Raw genomic sequence first — 20,017 nt, 5'->3', positions numbered from 1 at the left:
AGCCCCAAAGAGGGAGGACAGATTGGGTGTGCTTTTGGGGGGGGGGCTGCATCTTGCCTGGCCATTGACGCACCTGCACTGGGACACACAAATGTCAAGGGAATAAACACGGATGGGCATTTAGTGGCCACACGGGAGGTCTGGGGCAATAGCTGCTTTCCATGCAGGGAAACATGAAAAAACAGGATTTCATGAATAGTAAAATAAAAGATTGAGCTAATAGTCACAACAATTCAATTAAAAATGGTCATGACTATGATTTATTGCATAAGCCATGATTAGATGGATTCATATAACACAACAGTCAGTGTGGTGCAGCAGTGAACAGGCTGCACTAGAAACCGGGAGATGTGAGTTCTAATCCTCCCTTTTGGCCAGCTGGGCGATTGGGCCAGTCCCTCTCTCGGTCAGCCCACCTCACAGGGTTGTTGTGATGAGGAAATATGCCCGAGCGTTAGGTGTCTTCGCTGCCTCCAGTTGACCAAATATATTAAAAAGCGGGAGTGTTTTTGAAACCCGGCCCTGATGCTTCTTCAGACCTCACACCTTTCTCCGAGGAGGCGGACGAGGCGTCTGCGGGTTGGGCGTTTCAGTTCTCCACCAGCCGCAGCGCAGCGGAACCGTCCTGCGTCGGGGGACCACCGGCCTCCCTCCGGGCAATCGCACGGCCTCGCCCTGGTGCCCCCAGACTCGGAAGAGGCGCGGCGGGCGAGAGGCCGCTGCGAACGCCGCCCGCCTGCAGCCGCAGGGAAAGGCGCCTGCGAGCATCGCCTCTAGGGGTCGCCCTTTCCCCAACCCGCAGTCGAGGCGCGGACTCCGCGGCAGTGCCCCCTGCCGGACAGATTTGAAAACCGCTCCCCTGCCCAGCCAATCAGCGTGGCCTCGTGGGTTGGTTCGGTCGGGCGCCCTTCCTTTCGTTGTGTCCGCCCACTCTATGGAGATGAGGTGTTCGTGGGAGCGCTCCCATTGGTCGCGAAGGCTTCCTCCGCCCACGCAGGGCGCCCCGAGCGATCCTCCACTCGTCGAACCCGAGAGATTCGCCTGGATCGCCGGGGGAGTATGCTGGCCGCCGATTGGCTACGCGCCGGCTTCCAGATCCCGCTGAGTGGCCTCTGAGCAGCCGGGTAGGTGAGTCCGGGGCCCGCGGAAACCCGCCGGCCGGGGGGTCAGGCGGCGCGAGAGGCGGGCGAGGGAGGCGCCGGCCGCCGCTGGCGTGAGTCACCCTCAGCTTCCGCGCCGCTCGCTCGCCCGCCCGCCCGCCCAGGAGGGGACGGACAGGGCAGGCGCCTCCGTCGCTGGCCGCGCGCAGCCGGGCTGGGGATCGCCGCGCGCCCTTCCCTCCCTGCGCGCTTCTGCCGGAGTCCCGAGCGCCCAACCCTTTCCGGCCAGCGGCGCAGCTGAGCCGGTGGGACGCCGGGAGGGAAGCGCTTGCCCGCCGGTCCGGGGGCGCTCGAGGTGGCTTTGGTTCCTCCCCCTCCCCCGGAGGGGCTCCGTCGTCGCGGGTATGAGATGAGCAGGCCAGGTGAGGTGACTCCCAGCTTCCGGTAGTCTTGCGGGCCGCCATCCCCTCACTTCGTCCGTCCTCCCTGGTGTCGCCAAGCTCCCCACCGGCAACTTTTAGAAGTGATTTGGTTCCCGAAACATGAACCGCTGGGAAACCTGCCGGGTAAAGACCGTCACGGGAGCCGCCAAGGAGCTGCTCAGAGGCAAAAGACGTCTTCATTCCCCCCCCCCCCGGAATTGATTGCAACCTTCCAGATACACATTTCCCGCTCCCGATGGCAGCCAGGGTGGGATGGGAGGCCTGGAACTGGATCAGGAGGTGCCTGGAGATCAGAGGGGAACCTTGGCAAGAGGTAGGGAGGTGATATTGAAAAGGAAATCAAGAACAGTTGAGTAAAGGGGTGAGAAAAAAACCGGAAGTAACCTTGCTTGGGTCTTTGGGTAGGGGTGGGGCAGAGGGATACCCAGTAGGCTTTCAGTTCTACAACTATATTCTGCAACACTAAAATAGCATCCCTGAAATCCTTTCTCTGTCTGTACTTTGGCCTGCTTCGCAGGGCTGACCCATGGGCCGAGCTGGGCCCCCTGGCTGGGGTTGGCATCACTGATGGTTTCCCTTCTGTTCTTTTCCAGAAATCGGCTGATGAAAGCCATGAAGCGAAAGTGGACCGAAGAGGAGGCTGAGCCTGCTGCAGCCACGCCGTGCAGCTCTCTCTTCAGCCTGTCTGTCTCCAAGCTCCACCAAAGTCTGCAACATGTTGAGCCCAACCTCAGGCACCTGGTGCTGGTGGCCAACACGCTCCGTCGCTTCCAGGGGGAGATGCAACCAGGGCCTGCCCCTATTCTCCAGGCCACCTTAGGCCAGGAGGACCCTTCTGAGGGCAGCCCGATGCCCAGTGCCCTGGCCTGCAACCTGTCAGAGCCCAGCTGGAGGCTGATGTCACCCCATACTTCTCTGTCCCCATACGTGGGCGACCTCCTCCTTTCCAATGGGGACTCATCTGCCTTACAGGCCTTTTCGGAGGACTCGAGTGATATTGGTCAGCCCGAAGAGCGCCAGCTGTGTTTGCTCAGCCCTGAGGCTGAATGGACACCCCCTGCCTGCCCTTCTAGCACCCTGGACCTTCTGAGCCCTGGTGGCTACCTCCTGGAAGATAGCCTGGAGGGGGTCTTTGAGGACATAGACACCTCCATGTATGACTGCGATCTGTGGCTGCCCACCAGCCTCCCCAACTTCAAGGAGGCCTTCTGCTCACCAGGGGAGCAGAGGCCAGATCTGGCAGACCTTGACTGTCTCATGGATGTGCTTGTGGGGGTATAGGAACTATGAGGGCACCGTCAAAGAAAATTGTGATCCCTGGTTGCCTGCTGAAAATGGGAGTAGACAGGGAAAGAGCCGCTGCCGCAGAGGACAAAGTCTTCATTGCAACTTTTGTAAAACTGTTTCCAGCTCCTCACACAGCTACCTCTTTGGAAGCTTTCTCAAAAGAAAAGTGACCAACTTTAAATAAGTTGGGTACTCTACTTGCTGTCTCCAATTTCAGGCTAACGGTCATCTGCTACAGCAAAATTCTGCAGTGGCTTAAAGAGGCTCTGATTCAGCCAGAATCTTTTTCTTGCACAAAGGGCTTGATCTGTCTCGGGGAGCTTCAACGGGCTGATCTCTTTATGTGAGTAGATAGAGCGGCTCCCACGGGTTGGGCAGCCAGGAGTGGTGAGATTGAGGGTAATTTATTATATGAGCATCAAGTATTGAAAAAAGTGAAAAAGCTGCATCCTGTTAAAGTGCTTTAAAGAATTCAACACTTTCATATTGGAATGGCATGTATTCTGTGTATTTGAGGAGGGACAGGAAGAGAATCTTTGCTGGTACAGGGTCTTCTTTCCCGCCCCAAGAGCCCCCAGAGCCTCTCGACCAAGCGCACCCGACTGTGGCTTTCCCCTCTTGCTTTGGAATAGCCACAGCAATTGCAACTCCACTCCCCCCCCCCCCGGGCTGGAGGGGGCCTTTTCAGGGAGCAGGTTAGAATCCCAACCTGCACTCGGGGCCTCCTCATTTGGCGCTGGAAGAGAAAGACAAATCCCTTGATGGATGTCCTGGGGAGGCAGTGAGGGAGAGTTTGTGGGACAAGGCGGGGGCTTCTGTGAGGGAGGGGATGTTGCTGGCCTTGGAAGGGATGCCCAAAGTGGTTGCTGGAGTGGAAAGAAACTCCAGGATAGGGAGTTCATGCAGAGGGCAAATTCTGAACTGATTTGGCACCAATTTAAGGTGAAGAATGTAGAACTATTTGGGGTTAGATCAAGGGGGGGGCGCATCTAATCCAACAGCTTTTCTTCCACAGTGACAACCCAGCTACGAATGAAAACAAGGAAAGTGGGCTCTGGGTTTTGCTCTGCCCTGCCTGATCGCCTCCTGCTGCTCAGGGAGATTGCAGGCTGCTTGTCTTCCAATAATTGGTGGTATAAATCCATCTTCAGATTGTCTAAGCAAGTGGCTGTTCCCAACCTTGCAGTGGAATGGTGGTTGGAGCTGAACAATACATTAAAATGTGTTTTGACTAGTTACTGTTTATTGACACAACTACAGAAGTTCACACAAGGCCAGCCTATCTCACTTTATCTTGCTCTGTGAATCAGACTGATATTAAAACATGGAGCAAAGAAGGGGGGGGACTTTCCCCTAATCCCCTCCTGAAGCCTTCCCCAGAGGCTCTTAACCTCTGGACTATCACCATTCCTTGGCCTCTTTTTTGTAAGCTACAGATTTCTGTGTTTACATCTAAATGTACTCTAAGACTGACCCAATCTGCTTTTTAAACATTTTTCTTTTGCCTAAAAAAACTTCTATGTTGGTTACCAAAACTCATTTGGCTGTGGCAGAGATTTGATCAGCAAATAGATAATAAGGAAAAGAAAGAATGAAAAACTGCAGAGGAAGAGGGTGGGACGTCTATAGAGATTCTCCATCATCCAGGTCAGGGTTGTCCCAAAGGTGCTTTTTCCAAAAGGCAACTGGACTTTCTTGTTTATTTTTTTCTTCGAAAAAGTTTCACTTCTCTTCTAAGAAGCTTCTTCAGTTCAACTTCTTGGAAGAGAAGCGACAAATTTTCAAAGAAAAAAAAAACCCCAAAGGCACCTTTGGGACACGTGGATAGGACCGAACATGGCACCGTTTGGGTCTCAGTGTGTGCCTGCAAGGGAACATTTTCCAGTCTCACCCAACTGCCATAACCTCAACCACAAACACATCTTGCTCTCCAAAGTTGTGTGGACCACTGCCCCACAAAATGCCACCCCAGCTGGCAGCTCTTGACATCCTCCATGATGCTCTTCCGACGGGCAGGCTCCTGGATGACTTGGCTGGAGCACCAGTCCAGCACCAGTCCAGCAGAGAGCAGGAGGGGCACATTTGTCCAGCCCTTCCGAAAAAGCTCAGCTCCCCACTGGAGGAGGGTACCGCAAGAGCTCCTGGCGTCTTCCCCAGCCTTGTGGCTGAGATGGGGTGGAAACTTGTGAAGAGTCAAACGGAGCCCAGAAATTCTTCCTAGCAGCCACCCTTGGCCTCTGGCGATGGCTTCTCACTGTGGCCAGGCGGTTGAGGTAAAGTTGGTGCCTCACTTGAATGCCAGGCCTCTCCTGATTCCAGGTCCAGGTTCATCCACTGCAAAGCTGGAGACTCTTTCCCTGCAGTCCTGGGTGGCACAGGTAGTTCTTCAGTGGGTGGCAGTTTGGTTCACAGGCCCTGCGGAGAGGGGGGGGGGCGGAAAGGCAAGATGAAACCACGGGCCTTTCCCAGCAGCTTCTCCCGGTAATCTTGGCCGGTTCTGGTACAGGAGATGAGACACAACTTGCTTATCCGAGAGTTGCCTTAGCAGAAACAACGCGGCGTTTCTGCCCGCAAAGATGCAAGTCGGCAGCTCCGGCAGGGTCCTTTGCGGAGAGCGAGGGGTGCCCAGCCTCCTCCCCCCCCAGGTACATTTCCTCGCTCCCTTCCCTTCCCTTGCTGGGGGTGACTCTTGCCGCCTCGCCCGCTCGACGGGCCTTCTGTGGCGGAGGGAGGGCCGGAGTGGCGCCTCGGTCGCAACGTCTCTCTGGGCGGGGCTGCCTCGGACCCGGCTCGACGCCGCCCAGGCCCTGCCTGGCCCCGCCGCGGCCGCCTTGGACGCCCACGGGATGGAGGGTCGGCCAGAGCCGCCCCCTTCCTGCTGGACCGCGCCCGGAGCGCCTCAGCCAGACTTGCGGTTGAGCTTTGCGGAGCGGAGCGCACGAACCGGCTCGGGTGAGTCCGAAGGGGCCGGCTCTTCGCGGCTTGCCCTTTTCCCCAACCGGCGAGTCCTCTCCGGACAGACCGGGGCGACTCGCTGTACAGAACCACGCTGGCCTTGTGCGGGGGGGGGAGGTCTCGGCGTCCTTCGGCCCCTTCCAAGCCTGGCTCGCTGGACGCGGCCGAGCGCGGAGTTGGACTCCCGCTGGGCAGGTGGACGCCGGAGTTCTGCTGGCCGGGGGAGCGCCTGGGGCGAGGCTCAACTCGCCGGCTTTTTCCGAGCCTCCGCGCTCTTCCCGACCCGGCCACAGGAGACGGCGCGCCGTCAGCTTTCTCCCGGTTGGCCCGGCAGCCCCCTCCCCTCGGATATCGACCAGGAGCTTCTTGGGCTGCCCGGCGGCCCAGGAAAAGCCAGTGCCGGGGCATCGAGGGGGGAGGGGGTCGAGGGACCGTGCTGAGCCTGGGCCAAGCCCGTTTGGAGGGCGGCCGCTTTTTCTCCTTCCAAACTTGCAAAACGTCCCCGGGGCCGCTGGTTCCCCGGTCAGGTGCCAGGCAGCTTCTTCAACCTTTGATTGATACTTCCCTTTTCCCGTCTTTTACTTAATTCGGGGCAGCAGTTCTGGTCTGCAGTATCCAAAGGAGCACCATATGGCAGCCAAGGTTCGTGGCTCTGTAAGGTGGCGTGGTAGATACCGCCCTGGGTGGCCAGTAGGCTTTTTGCAAGGGAGATGTGGCAGCCTCAGAGCTGCCCTCCGAGCCTCCCTCCTGCTCTTTAGAAGAAAGCGATCTGGCGGTGGCTCTTCTGGCTGCAGTGACCTCCGTCTCAGGGCACATGGCAACCGCTGGTATGGTCAAGCCTGCTCCTCCTGGCTTGGAAAGCTGTCTGGGCTGCCCCAGGCTTTGGCCCCTGGCCGTGCTCACCTGTAGGCACCTGGGCTCTGCTCCTCCAATCTCCCAGAAGCTGTCCGGGTGGCTTGGGACAACCCACACAAGAAGAGCCCCCTTCGCAGAGAGGGCAGCTTCTTCGGAAACCAGGCAGCGGCTTCTAGCTGAGTGCAAATGGGCTTTTCCTGTTTGATTGGATCATGAACTCTGGAACCCTAGGAAAGCTCCTTGGCTCGTCTTCCTGTATTTAACACCGGAAGCGAGCGAGAACTGGTGCTCCAACTCAGGAAGGGAGTCGGTTCCTTTCCTGAGAGCTGCTGAGACCTCAGGGAAGCCCACTTTGCAGTCTGGTTTGGGGGGAGGGAAAAGGAAAAGATAAGAGAGGGGCCTCAAAGGGAGGGTCTTTTGGAAAGAGAGGGGATCAGAGCCCAGAGGCCGCAGACGGGCCGAGGGACACAGGAAGGCGAGCACAGGGCTCTTGGGGGATGACCAGAACCAAGATAAGGAGGGACCGGCCAAGATGGGCATGAGGGCTGCCGCTGGTCCTTGGAATCGGCCTTGAGGGGCCCAGGTGCTTTTGGTGGTCATCCTTGGAGTCCAGTGTGGGAGATGGGAAGGCCTCGTTCCTCCCAGCCCTGGGCCTGACTGGCAGGAGAAGGGCTCAGACCAGCCTTCCCACTTTCCGCTGCTGGGCCTGTCATTGGAAGCCATCCCCGGAGCCCGAGGGCCGTGTAGTTTCACAGCCCAGCCTAAAAGGGCCGATTCTCCCTTCTTACCCAGCTCCAATCTTTGTCCTTGCTCACGCTGTCTCTCTCTCCAGTGCCTGCTCCTCCAGCCGGCTTTCTCGGGAAGGAGAAGAGGATTCTCAAAAGAGGACCGTCTTAGCCTGCTCTGCTAAGGAGAGAGGAAGAGGAAGGAGCAGGGCACTGATTCGAGGGCATCTGGCTGGAAGTGTTTATCAGGATCCGGGTCCAGAATTAGCCAGAGGATCCTGGGGTGAGGCAGGTGGGTGAAGCTTCCTTTCTCTTGAGCTGAACGCCCCAGCGCAGCCAGCATGTCTCTTGAAGGAGGGAATGGGAGAGAAAATGGCTCGGGGTCTTGAGGGCAGCCCGATTCTGGCAATCTCTCCCAAAGGAGAAAGTTCTCTTTTTTACTTCATGTTTGTTCCTCTTGACCTCTGAGGTGTTTCTGATTTTACCATTTTGTTCTGCTCTTGATTTCCACAGCTCAAAAGTCCTGCTCAGACACCCCCCCCACCCACCCCCCCATGTGTTCTGGACTAGCTCTCCTGTGATCTCTCCCTCAGCTCAACTTGACCGGGCTTGTGACCTGCTCTCCCAAAGCCAGGGCAAGGCTGCTCTCAAGGTGAACAAAGCAGGAGTGGGCAGCCGGCAGGTGGGCAGGCTGATGTCCAGCACAAGTGCACAAGAGGCACAGCGGTCTAGCAAGGCCAGTCTCCTTGAGGCACCTGCGTCTGAAATGGCATCTGGGCTGCCCATCTGAGGGATGGAGGCTGAGTCACTTTCCTGGGATCTTTTTGCTGGGTGGAACTGCAGCCTCGGCCCCCATTCTGCCCCGGCCCCTCCTGAGTTTTGCTGAGACTACAGAATGCCTGACATTCTCCCCAACCTTCTAGCAGCTCAGCTGTGAGCAGAGGGGGGAGGGACCCAAACAAGCCCCCAATTCTCTTGCTCCCGAGTGGGAGCAGCTCTCTTCGCTCTCTGCCTCTTCCATTTAAACTATGGGAGCTCCTGAAGTCGCGTCAGTGTCTTCCTCCGGCTGGCCCAGAGACTGTGGAGTTCTTCACCGGACTCAGCCTGACACCTCGCTAGGTTCACTTTTAATTTGCTGCCCGTGCTTGGGGAAGCTGGGCCGGAGACAGATCTTGGCTTTCCGCTTGGGCCTGTCAGCTCCAGCCAGTGTAAGGGACTTACTGTGCTGTTGCCAAAGAGGCGACTTGGACTCCTGCCAAAAGAGGCCTCCGACAGCTGTGTCCCAGTGTCCGAAGCCCTCACCTCCAGGGGTTCCCACCAGGCCTGGATGAGCCTTGCTGGAAGCTGCTTTCTGGGCTCCATGGAAGGCCTGGCCCAACTGGATGAGGCTTCTGCTTCGCCTTTTGGTGGCCACAAACACTTCCATGAGCTGTTCCCAGCCCTGCCAGGGACGCCTATCCAGAGGCAGCGGACCAAAGATCCTCCGGGCTGTATGTTACCTCCCTTCCTCTCTTGCCGTGAGCCCCCTTCGTCCTCCCAGGCTGGTCCTCTGAGTTGCCCTAGTGGACAGGCTGCACAGGCAAGCAGAGAGAGGTAACAGCCCAACAGTCTTGACCCCTCTGCTTGGCCAAAGGAGGGGGGCTGCCATGCTTGCGCCTGGGCCCTGCTCCTGCTCAGTGGCCACTGTGAGGATGGAGCCTTTGGGCCTTCTGTCCACAGTGGACTCTGAAGAGGTGTGGAGGAATTCTCCTTGGAATGCTGGCAATGCCAGAGGCCTGGCTGGGACTCAGCACCCCTTTGTCTTCCCAGGCAGGGAATGCCTGGCACGGAGCCCTGACCTTTTGGGGAATGGAGTGGCGTGGGCCCCCAACATCCAGCGTGGGAATGAAATGCCCTGCACGAGCAGCAGCATGGCTTCCACCATGGCTGGGCTGAAAGGCAGGAAAGGAACTACTGCTGCTGCTCCCGCCTGTGTGTGGGAGGTTATCCCAAAAGCATCCATGGGGCAGGATCTGGCTCTCTTTTCCAGAGGCCCCGAGGGAGGTGGTGGCCTTCCTGTGGGCTTCCCCTGCCCAGATGAAAGGCATAACAAGCGGTGCCCCAAGCTGCCGCCAAATTAAAACATAACTGAAAATTGTTATTAGTATTTGTATACTTCCCAATGTCTCTGGATGGTACACAAACTTAAATAATAACAAAAATAACAGTAACTAAAATAAGCACCCAAGGTGTGATATAAATAGGGCAGAGTCATTGCAAAATTCTGTCCAATAAATTGGATAGTTTGCACAAGAAATAGCAATAGCATATAACAATAGCATTTAGACTTATATACTGATCCACAGAGCTTTATAGCACTCTCTGGGTGGTTAACAGTGTCTGCATTATTTGCCCCCAATAATCTGGGTCCTCATTTTACCAACCTCAGAAGGATGGAAGGTTCAGTCAATCTTGAGTCCTGTCAGGATCGAACTCCAGGCTGTGGGCAGAGTTTCCCTGCAAGGGAGGTGCCATTTCACCCAGAGGGACCCGGAGAACTGGTTGTGTTGTGGCCTGCTTTTGAGCAGAGCAGCCCCCAACCCAGGACTGACCAGCAGGAAAGGAAGCAAAAGTCCTGTGGAGGGTTTCCTTTCTGCTGTCGACGACTCCAAAGGAGCTCAGGAGATGGCCAGCTCCCTTGTGCCCCTCCCTGCCTTCGCTGCTGCCCTAAAGCCCCTCGCCGCTTTGACTTACTCAGCCCTTTTGGAAAACTGGTTCAGGGGTGGATTCCTGCTGGATCCTGGGCAAATGGGGCCTGCCATCTCCCCAATGATGCCTCCCTTGCTTAAATCTGCCTCTCAGAAATCCTCCCCCCCCACCTGCTTCCCTCCTTCTCCCACCTGGGCAGCAATTCTGTTGCTGGGCAGATACTTTTGGATTCTTTCTAAACAAAAGAATCTTAGGACAGTTTGCTCTGCCTGCCCAGAACCAGAACAGAACAAGACTACACCAAGGGTGGGGGCAGAAGCCTACCAAGGAAAGGCTGAGTTGACACTGGCAGGATTCAGCCGGGGGGGGGGCAATCTTACCAGCGGCAGTTGGGCAGTGACTCTGAAAGTGGCCAATGCCTCTGGTCTCTCCTCCCCCCCCCCGGCTAATGGGAGCTAGAGCTGAACTTTCTGGAGGGGCAGAAAGAATCACCGCAGCCTGTGTGTTCCCTGGTGTTCAGCTTCCTTGCCGCTGGCTCTACTGGAGCCAAGGGAAGCTCCTTCCTCTCTGGGCTTTGGGTGCTCTTCTGAAGCCTGAGACATTTCCCCCCTGGAAACAGGGGCAGCTTTGGGGGGGGGGGTGCCATGCCAAGGCTGGACCACTCTGGGGCAAGGAGGTCTTGTGGGTGCCTGCAGGAGGGTGATGAGCCTACTCCATGACGGCCCACTTGCAGTTGACGGGGAGGGGAAGGTTTTACCCCCCCCCCCCAGCAATCATGCTTTTGCTCCCTGTTCCTAGTGGGGGGGGGTCAGAGGGATGTGCTGCCTGATGCAGTGCTGGGCTCACTCTGAAGGGCCTAAGGTGGGAGGAAGAGGGGGGGTAGAGGATTCTTTCCAAGGGGTCTCTCCTGTGGGCGGAAGGAGGTGGAGGGAGAGCCAGGACTACTTTGGGGCAATTCCTGAAGCTCAAGAATCATTGTTTCAGCTGAGGGCAGGGGAGAGGCTGGGCGTGTCTCAGCACCCTCTCTGGGAACATGGCTGGTGCTCCCACCTCTGCAGCCTGCAGAATCTCTACCAGGGGCTGAGATTCTCCATCCCCTTCCAGGACTACGAAGAGAAGCTTCATGTGGTGCTGAAGGGGTCCTCCTGAGAAAAGGCACAAACCAAGGAGGAGGTCCTGAATTGGAGGGGCACTTCCTTCTGCTGCCCACCCCCCCAGGATGACAGCACAATTCATTGCAATGGAGGTGAGCATGGTGGGAGACTGAAGAGCTTCAATGGCTACAGGAAGGGACCTCTGAATGGGGGGGGGCTCTCAGATCGCCTTGCCTTGAAAGCTAGGGAGATCCCCAGCTCAGCTGAGCAAGTGAAGCCAAGCTGGGGGGTTCTCTGGATGGGGCAGGATCCCCTCTTCACCTGACGGTCCCCTGCAGGTGGCAGTTGCTGGGTGGCTTTGGCAAGCCTGACCTGCTCTCACTGGGTTCTGAGGGGATCCACACTGAGCAGGTGTACCTGGCAGAAGCGGTAAGCCATCTTTGGCATCTTCCTCCTGAGGCAAACACAGCTTTGCAAGTGCCATCAAACAGGCGCCCCCTTTGCACACACTTCCTTAAGCTGCCCTCTGCCTTCTCCACGCCTGCCATTCCTTGCGGTTGCCCTGTTTGACAAGCAGCCTTGTAAAAAGAATCTTCCAGAACAGCCAGTTTTATCACGTGGCAAATTTAGTAGAGTGACACCCCCCTTCCCACCCCAGGAAGCCAGAGGCAAAGAATGGATGGATGGATTCTTCTTTCTTTGCAGAAGACCATCGAGGCCTCTGAGCTGCTGGAGATGGTGGTGGAGACTGAGGCCGGAGCCGGGGCCAGGGGGCTGAGCGTGGCCGGTGGAGGGAAGGAAGGCCTTTTTGTGAAGGACGTGCTCAAGGACTCCCCGGCTGCGCGAGTGCTGAGCCTCCAGGAAGGTGAGCGATCCAGAAGGGCCCAACTCGGGTGGGCAGAGACTGGCAGCAGGGCTGGAAGGACAAGACGGGGCACTGCCTCGTCTGGCTGCTCAGGCCTTTCTGCTCTCGTGCCTTCCAGGGCTGCACTCGTGGGAGAGCGGGTGCCGTGCCCTGGGCAGCTGCCTGGTGGCCAGAGATCTTGGGAACCAGCAGGCCGAGAACCAGATGGCCGCGATGCCCTTAACATCCTCCTTCACCCATCTTGCAACTTGCAGGCGATCAGCTCCTGAGCGCCAGAGTTTACTTTGACAACATAAAGTATGAAGACGCCCTGCAGATCCTCAAGTGTGCTGAACCGTACAAAATCTCCTTCTGCCTGAAGCGGGTGGTTCCCAGCGCAGACATCTCCCGCAAGCCTGGAGCCACCGTCTTTGAAGTGAGAGGCCCCAAAGCCAAGATGGCCAAGCTGGTAGGTGACTCTGGCAGTCCTGGGTGTGTTTTACCTCCAGGAACTCAAGACTTTGCCTTCCTCTGCACGGCAGCCACCCAGGGAGGGTGAGGTGACAGCCCCAGACCAAGGCTGAGGCGGAGCACAAGAGGAGATCCATCGACTGTCCTCAAAGGCCGCCTCTTTCTCAGCACAAGTTCAGAGGAGAAACAGGGAAGTAGTTTTTGTTGGGCTTCTCTTGGCTGATAAAATGAACTGGGAATCTTCCAGGCAGTCATCCGAGGAGGGAGATTGCTGATAAGTAAGTTTTATGCAGGACTAAGAAATCCGTTAAAGGGCAATTCCAGCAGTGGATGCATCTAAAATGCAAGTTGCATTTATAATGGAATCCAGATTCAATCCTGCTGCTTTTTTCTCCCACTTGTACGGTACACCACTCAAGACAGGAGGAGCAGCTCCTCTGCCCCCTTACGGAGTGGGTCTAAATCAGAATCGGCTTTCGCAGGTCACTCTGCAGGCACTCCTGGTGGGTTTCCGGAGGGCGATGAGACGATCTGCTCAGCTCGAGGCAGGATCTTTGCTCGTTTCCTTTCCCAACAGCCTGCAAGTTTCTGTTTGCTTCCCAACCTTTCTGCTTCCTACAGAAAGATCGGTTGGGCCCTCGTCCCTCTCCTGTTTTGTCCTTGGAGTCCCCCTGCATTGTAAGCAAGGCTGAGAGGGCCTAAAGGGGGGTAGATGCTGACATTCCCTGGCTTGAGAAAACGGAGCCAGGAACCCCCTGCCCCTCCCTGTCAGTCGTAAAGGAAATGGGGCAGAACCCCTTAGATGCAGGAGTTCTGCCAGAGACTGCAGAGTTCAGGGTAGGAGAAGCGCCCCTCAGGTCTCAGGGAACGAGGCAGGCCTCTTGGCCGGGGAGGCTCACTGACCCCTTCCTTGCCTCTTCTCTCCTCAGAACATCAAGAGTCTCTCCTCCCTGAAAAGGAGGAAGAAGAAGAGGAGGAGGAGGATGGTGTCACAGAGCCTGCAGGAGACGGAGGCACACCTGGCAGTTGGGAAGCCCGAGGGGCCTCCGGTTGATGTGGAATTCTCCTTCCCCAAGTTCTCCAAGCTGCGCAAGGCCAGGAGTGCTGGAGAGGTGGCCGTGGCTGAACCGGGCCCAGACAGTGCGTGGAAGTTGTCCTCCCTAGAGACAAAACAACACCGACTGAGGTTCCCCCGCCTAAGGGTCAAGGAAGCGGCTGCAGCCGAGGCCCGCCTTGCCATGGGCCTGCCCCACGTTGGACTGGAATTGAAGAAGGCAGGCAGGGGAGGAGGAGGCGAGGGGAAGATGTTCCGATTCACCATCCCCTTTTCCAAAACAAAGAAGCCCAAGGAAGAAGCCAGGTCAAAAATGGAAGTGGGATTCCAAGCTCCACAAGTTGAATTTGCTCTGCCTAAAATGGGGGCTGAGGAGGAGTCGCTCGAGGCCGGCCCCAAAGGCGAGAGCCTCGCGGTCTCGGAGTCTCGGTTCGGGTGGCCCAAAGTGGAGGCTGCCTTGCCCAAAGGAAGTGCCAATGCGCTGGAGACCCACCCAGGCCTCCTCCAAGCCGGGCTGAAGCTCCCTGCAGCTGAAGTGGCAGCTCCCAAGGTGGACGTAGACTTGGCCCTGCCCAGGTTGGAGCGTGCTGCCCCAGAGGCTGCCCCTAAAAGAGAGGGGTTCAGGATCAAAGTCCCCAAGTTTGGGATCTCTGCTGAGGAAGCGGAACTGAAGCTGCCCTCGGTGAAGGTTCCTGACCTGGAAATGGCCCTGGGAGAAAGTCGGGAAAAGGTTTTGCAGGAGCAGCCGAGACCAGGAGGGGCAGCGCCTTCTCTGGGCATGGTGGCTCCTGGGGTGCCTCTAGAGCTCCCCTTCCCCAAGGGGAAGACAGGTGCAGAAAGCCCTGAGATCTCGGGGAGGCTCCCCTTGGTCAACCTACCCCAGCTGGGCTCCAAGGCCCAAGAAGGAGCAGGCAAGCTGCCCCAGGTGGAAATCAGCGTGGGGAAACCAGAGAGCCCCACGGCAGACAAGACGAAGGGCTCCGTAATTCAGCTGCCTGCCCTGGAGATTTCCCTGGGGGAGCAGCCTTTGCAGGGCCAGGAGGCAGCTGCAGCGGCAGGTGATGCTCAGGTGAGGCTCCCTGAGGTGAGGGTGCTGTCTCTTGACATCTCTGCTCCCAAAGTCCAGGATATGCACCTGTGCAAGGCAATGGGGGAACCAGCTGCCCCTTCTGGAAAGGCAAAACCCAAAGAGGCTGCTGAAGGGGCTGGATTTAAGTTTCAAATGCCTCAAATATCCCTCCCAAAATTTGATTTCCCTGTCAAGGCAGCCCCCTCCCCTCCTCCAGTCCAGGTCAAAATGCCAAAACCGGAAGGAGACCTGGGAACAAAAGTCAGCCTCCCAAAGGTGGATGTTTCCTTGCCGGCAATGAAGATGCCAGGTGTGCAACTTCCTAAGGTGCCAAAGCCAGAGGTGGGCATCTGTGCTGTTGAGAAGCCAAAGGTTGAGGTGACCGTTCCTCCAGCCCCACTGAGTGCTGCATCTGTAACTCTGCCTGAGCTGGACATTGAGCTGCCGAGAGTTGGGGTGGAGCTGGATTTGGCGCAGCGTGAAAGAGAAGTTTCTGAGCAGGGACCTAAAGCCCAGGAGGTCACCCTAGAGACCCTGAGCAAAGAACTGGAGGTAGAAATCAGCCTTCCAAAGTGTGGGGTCAGCAGGCCTGAGCTGGGGCCAGGGATGAAGAGCATCGAAGGGCCGTCCCTCGCTGGGATGGTAGCCCAATTCCCTAAGGTGGGCCTTGCCTTTGAGGAGCAGCCAGAGGACGTTGAAGGGCCAAAGGCTGACCTAGAAGGAGCCAAGGTGAAGCTGCCAACTGTGGAGATCTCATCAATACGTCTCCCAGAGGCGACGGCCGAGGGTCAGGCCAAGGCAAAACTATCCCGATTTGCCCTGTCCAAATTCAGCATTTCTGGCCCCAAAGTCTGGAGCAAAACAAGCCCGGAAGTTGCGGTGTCTGGAGTGGAGGGCACAGAAGCTGCCAACCTGGGTTCAAAGCTGAAATTGCCAAAGTTTGGGATCTCTTTCCCCAAATCAAAATGGGCAGCAGAGGCAGAAGATGCCAAATTAGCCCTCAAGGTTGAAAGGGCTACGGAGAGCAGAATGAAGTTGCCCACGGTGGAGGTGGATATTGGCCACCCCCAAGGCACGGAAGGATGGTCTGAGGGAGATGGGGAGGGAACCTCTCCTGAACTCCTCGGGGTCAAGTTTAAAGGGCCCAAACTCTCACTTCTGAGCTTCGGGGGCAAAGGCAAGGAGGAAGAGTGGGGTGCCCTAGAGAGTGGGGAGGTAAAGCTGCAAGGCAGCAAGGAGGGCTCGACAGGGCAGCCGGACCCCAGGATGCTGGAGAAGGACGCCAAGGCTGCTTCCAAGTTCAGGGTAGTTTCTTTGGGACTCGTGAGAAGAGAAGTAGAGGCCAAAGCCAAGAAGATCCCTGGGAGTCCGAAGGAGAAGCCCAGAGGCCCATTTGGGAAGATGCCCCAGCTGAAGCTTCCTTCTCTGACGGCCCAAGGAGAGAGAAAGAAATTCCACCTTTCAGCTCCAGAACTAGATGGGAAAGTCCTCCCCCAGATAGAGTTGCCAAAGCTTGCCCCCAGAGCCAAGGCAGGTTTGATCCCAGAGCCGGAGAGTCCTGGTTTCAAGGTTCAGGTGCCGTCAGTGGAGATTGCTGTGCCTACTTCTAAAGCTGAAGGAGCGGCAACTGTGGAGAAACCGGCAGGAGGTGCAGCCAAGGCTAAGATCCAGCAGCAGGAGGGAGAACTCAAGATGCCCAGAGCGCCTTCCATCCAGGTGTCTGCTCCCACACTAGAGCTGGGCATTGGTTTGTCCATAGCTGGTAAAGAAGAAGGCATTCTCCAGGCAGCCCCTGACGCAGGGGCCAAGATCAAGCTGCCAAAGGTGGAGCTGGCGAAACTTGGGAAGGGCGAGGAGGGCGGGACAGAGGCGGCCATGCAGCTGCTGGGGAAGGATGGGGAGAAAGACCTAGAAGGGGTGGCTGAAGCCTCTGCCCTGGGCACCAAGGTACGGCTGCCCAAAGTGGACATCTCCTTTCCCAAGGCCTGGCTGCCGGAGGTGGAGCTGCCTCCAGCCAAGGTGGATCTTGCCCCGGAAGGGCCAGAAGCAAAGTTCAAGATGCCTCCAATGGGGCTGCCAAAGCTCAGCGCCCCAAAAGTGAAGGCTCCGGAGCTAGAGCTTGATGTGGGTTTGGACGGGGGAGGGATGACGCCCAAGGTCACAGTAGGCGCTCCTTCAGTAAAGTGGCCCACATTTGGGGCCTCAGGCTCAGTGGGAGAAGGGCAGGGCAAGGAGGATTTGCCCTGGGTCCCCCAAGTGGAGTTGAAGCCTCCCAAAATCAGGGGAAGCACGGACGCCCTGGGCTCTGAAACAGGGGTGAAAGAGGGCCGACTGAAGGTGCCCACTCTGCCTCTTGGCCTTGGCAAACTGGAAACAGAAACTGGGACGGGAACCGAGGAGAGCAGATTCAGGCTGAAGCTCCCGTCCCTTGGCGTCTCCAAGCCAGAGGCTGAGTTGAGCCTGGATACCCAGCCCCTCTGCCCCCCTGCCGAGGAGGCAGCGCCTGCCTTCAGGATGCCCCAGATTGCTTTGCCCGATGTCAGCTTCTCTGGGGATCAGGAGAGGGGAGAGGAGGCCAAGGTGGCAGGGGCAACAAACCTGGAGGGGGGGCTGGAGATGCTGAAGATGCCCAAAATAGCTATCACTGCATGTGGGGTAGTAGGCACCAAAGAGGGCACAGAGAGGGCCACTTCTCCAAGCCAGAGGGGTGCGGGTGGGGGAGAGCTGGAGGGGAAGAAATTGGTTTTTAAGGTCCCTGGCTTGGAAATTTCTGCTCCAAATCTCAAAACCCATGCTGAATATGAGGTGGGGGCCCCCCACACCCAGCAGAGGGGATCCCTGGATCTGGAAGTGGCAGGCAGGGAGGGCTGGAAGCAGGCAGACCGCCATTCAGATGCAGGGAAGCGACTCAGGGTGAGGATCCCCAAGTTTGGCCTCTTCCTGCCCAGGGCAGGGCTGGAGGCTCCTGAGGGCCTTGTGGGGCAGGAGATGGAAGCCCAGGAGGGCCTCTTGGCCCTGGGGAGGCCTGGGGAGAAGGAGGGGTCTGGTGGGCTCCTGGCGAGAGAAGAGGGCAGCCAGGCCAAGGCGGTCAAACTCAAGCTGAGGGCCCCCTTCGGGCTGTCCCTCTCCAGGCCCAAGGAGGCCACTGAACTCAGCGGGGGAGCTGAGGCGGTTTCCTCCAAGGTGAAGGTGCCCAAGCTGGGCTTTTCCAAGGCCGAGGGAGCCACCCAGCTGCAGGGAGAGAGGGCAGAGGGGCTGCTGCAGGGTGGGGCGAGCAAGTTGGGGAAGATCCCACTGCCCCAGGTGGAGCTCCTGTCTCCCTCTAAGGGGGCCGAGAGTGACCCAGAGCTGAGCCTCAAACTGGTGAAAGCAGAGGAGGCCAAGGAGGAAGGTCACGGCGGGGTCGCCATTTCCGCTGCCCTCAAGGCTGCCAAATTCAAGCCCCCCAGGATCGCGCTCCCTGGCTTCAAGAAGCGCAATGGGGAGTCGGCCCCCGAGGCCGGAACTGCACCCAGGCCCCAAACGGAGACGACCGTCACAGGGGAGCCATCCAGCAAGTTCAGCTTTCCAAAACTGGCATTAAGCTCCAGATCCCAAGAGGTGCTGGAGATCTCCAGGCACCAGTAGGACAGGGGCGGGGGCAACTTCAGGCTGCTGGCTGTGGCTGCCTCTGCAGAGAGTGGCCCTGGGGGGGAGGGCAGGAAGTTTTCCGCAAAGGAGGCTCTCTGAATCAGGTGCTCCCCGTTCTGGCTCACAATGTGTAAAGTCCAGCACTAACCGTGAGGGGACAGGCCTTGGCAGGGGGAGGGGCGGGCGGGCTGGCACATCCGTAGAGCCACCTCTCTGATAGGCTTCCTTTTTTAACTGCCCCTCCACGGCCGGCCTCCTCCTCCTCTGCTGCAGGAGCAGATTGGAGGGAAGGGAACCCCGGCTGTGCCTTGAAAGAGGAAGCCAGTCCAGAAAGGGATGCGGACCTGGCAAGCCCCGGCACTGATTGCAATTGGGACAAAGGAGTTACCTGCTTCTTTCCATTGGAAGACAGGCCCCTCCCTACCCCAGCTCCTTTGACAACACTAATTCTGTAACTTTAGAATGGGGGGTGGTGGTGGTGGAAGAAGTTTTGAGTGGGGAAGCAGCTGGGGCTGTTCCACGGGGGTTCTGTTTGTAAAAGGAAGCACCAGGGCAGATGACAGCACACAGATGGAGCAGGGCACACCTCACGCTGATGCTGCAAACAATGGGACACCCCTCATCCGGAGGGCTGGTGGGAGCCATGCCTGCGGGAAGAGGATGCCGAGTCTGCAGGGACACAAGGGCTGCCCAGGAGAGGCGGCTTCCGCTGCCTTCACTTGGTACCCCCCCCCCTTGGTCTTGTCCAAAGGAATAACCTGGGAATAGCCACCTGTGGCACCAAGGGGGGCCCTGGCCCTGGGAAATGGGTAAGGAGTAAGGGCAATTTAGGTGGGCCTCTCCCTCTTCTCAGATGGGGCAGAATTATTCCATGTGCTCTGAATGTACAGAAACCTTTTATTCTAATGTTTAACCAAAGTGGCCTCCTGAAGTGGCCTTTTTAAAAAACCTAAAGGATCTGATAACTGCTTTTTCCCTAGATTATGATTATCTCAGATAGCCAGTTCTACAGCTGCTGCTTGTTTTCTACCCTATGTTTGAATAAAAATTAATCTGTGAACTAATTCCATTACTTTTTGCATCACGTTTCATCTTTGGGCTATCCACAGATACATCACTTTTGTTCAGCTCTGCACAGAACCAGCCCAACAGTTAACCTAGCCAAGGACTCAGTAATACCTGCAACTTTTCCCCTTCCTCTTCCCTTTTGTGCCATGTTGAAGGTGGGACTTCACAAATTCAGTGCCCTGCCAGCATCCAGAAATCCTGGCTTGCTCTTCCCGTGCGCTGGTCACCTGCTGCTGGGGACCTGAAGTGAGCCAATTCCAAAGCCAATTCCTGTGCTCCAAGTGCCATTTTCACCTAAGCAGCAGGAACCAGGCCCCCCTCCACCTAGGATGTCAGGAGGGCATCTCTGCCGGGGCGTTCTTGGAGGAGGAAGCCAACGTTTGGATACAGTGCCTTGAGGCAGATTTGCAGAGGAGAGAGAAGAGCAACAGCTGGGAGTCCCTCTAATCCTCTTTCTTGGGCCTTTGTGCATCCAGTGCCACGCGCAGTGATCCGCAAAAGCACCTGCATTAATAAATCAGTCTTCATAGTGTCCCAAGACTGATGCCTTTCAGCAAGCTGGCTTTGCTACCATCAGGCCAAACGAAGCTTCTTTACTGGGGCTTCTCTTCTCCTGGTGAGGGGCAAGCAAATTCTGGTTCGCAGGTGTGTTTGGAGTTGGCCTGGGCGGCAAGAACATAACTACAAGGGGGCTTTCCGGCCCCTCCAGGGTGGTGGGTGCTGCTTTTGGAGGA

The 20,017-nt window shown here is 57.3% G+C and overlaps 2 protein-coding genes across 2 annotated transcripts; both read left to right on the top strand.

Annotated features, from left to right (window-relative positions):
* Window positions 1-1,095: 1,095 nt before the first annotated feature.
* SERTAD1 (SERTA domain containing 1) lies at window positions 1,096-3,361 on the top strand. Its single transcript, XM_015813907.1, has 2 exons — window positions 1,096-1,124; window positions 2,137-3,361. Exon 2 carries the CDS (start codon window positions 2,147-2,149, stop codon window positions 2,822-2,824), a length of 678 nt encoding a protein of 225 aa, XP_015669393.1. The 5' UTR covers window positions 1,096-1,124; window positions 2,137-2,146; the 3' UTR covers window positions 2,825-3,361.
* A 7,911-nt stretch (window positions 3,362-11,272) lies between these two features.
* PRX (periaxin) lies at window positions 11,273-18,212 on the top strand. The gene is made up of 5 exons (XM_029283720.1): window positions 11,273-11,299; window positions 11,493-11,576; window positions 11,853-12,012; window positions 12,267-12,460; window positions 13,392-18,212. The coding sequence occupies exons 1-5, from the start codon at window positions 11,273-11,275 to the stop codon at window positions 18,210-18,212; spliced, it is 5,286 nt and encodes a 1,761-aa protein (XP_029139553.1).
* The last annotated feature ends 1,805 nt before the right edge of the window (window positions 18,213-20,017 follow it).

Source organism: Protobothrops mucrosquamatus, unplaced genomic scaffold (assembly GCF_001527695.2).
Source record: "Protobothrops mucrosquamatus isolate PMUCROS unplaced genomic scaffold, P.Mucros_1.0 scaffold201, whole genome shotgun sequence".
NCBI classification, from domain to species: Eukaryota; Metazoa; Chordata; class Lepidosauria; order Squamata; family Viperidae; genus Protobothrops; species Protobothrops mucrosquamatus.
Note: the sequence above shows the minus strand (reverse complement) of the source record. Positions and strands in the feature narration are given on the sequence as shown.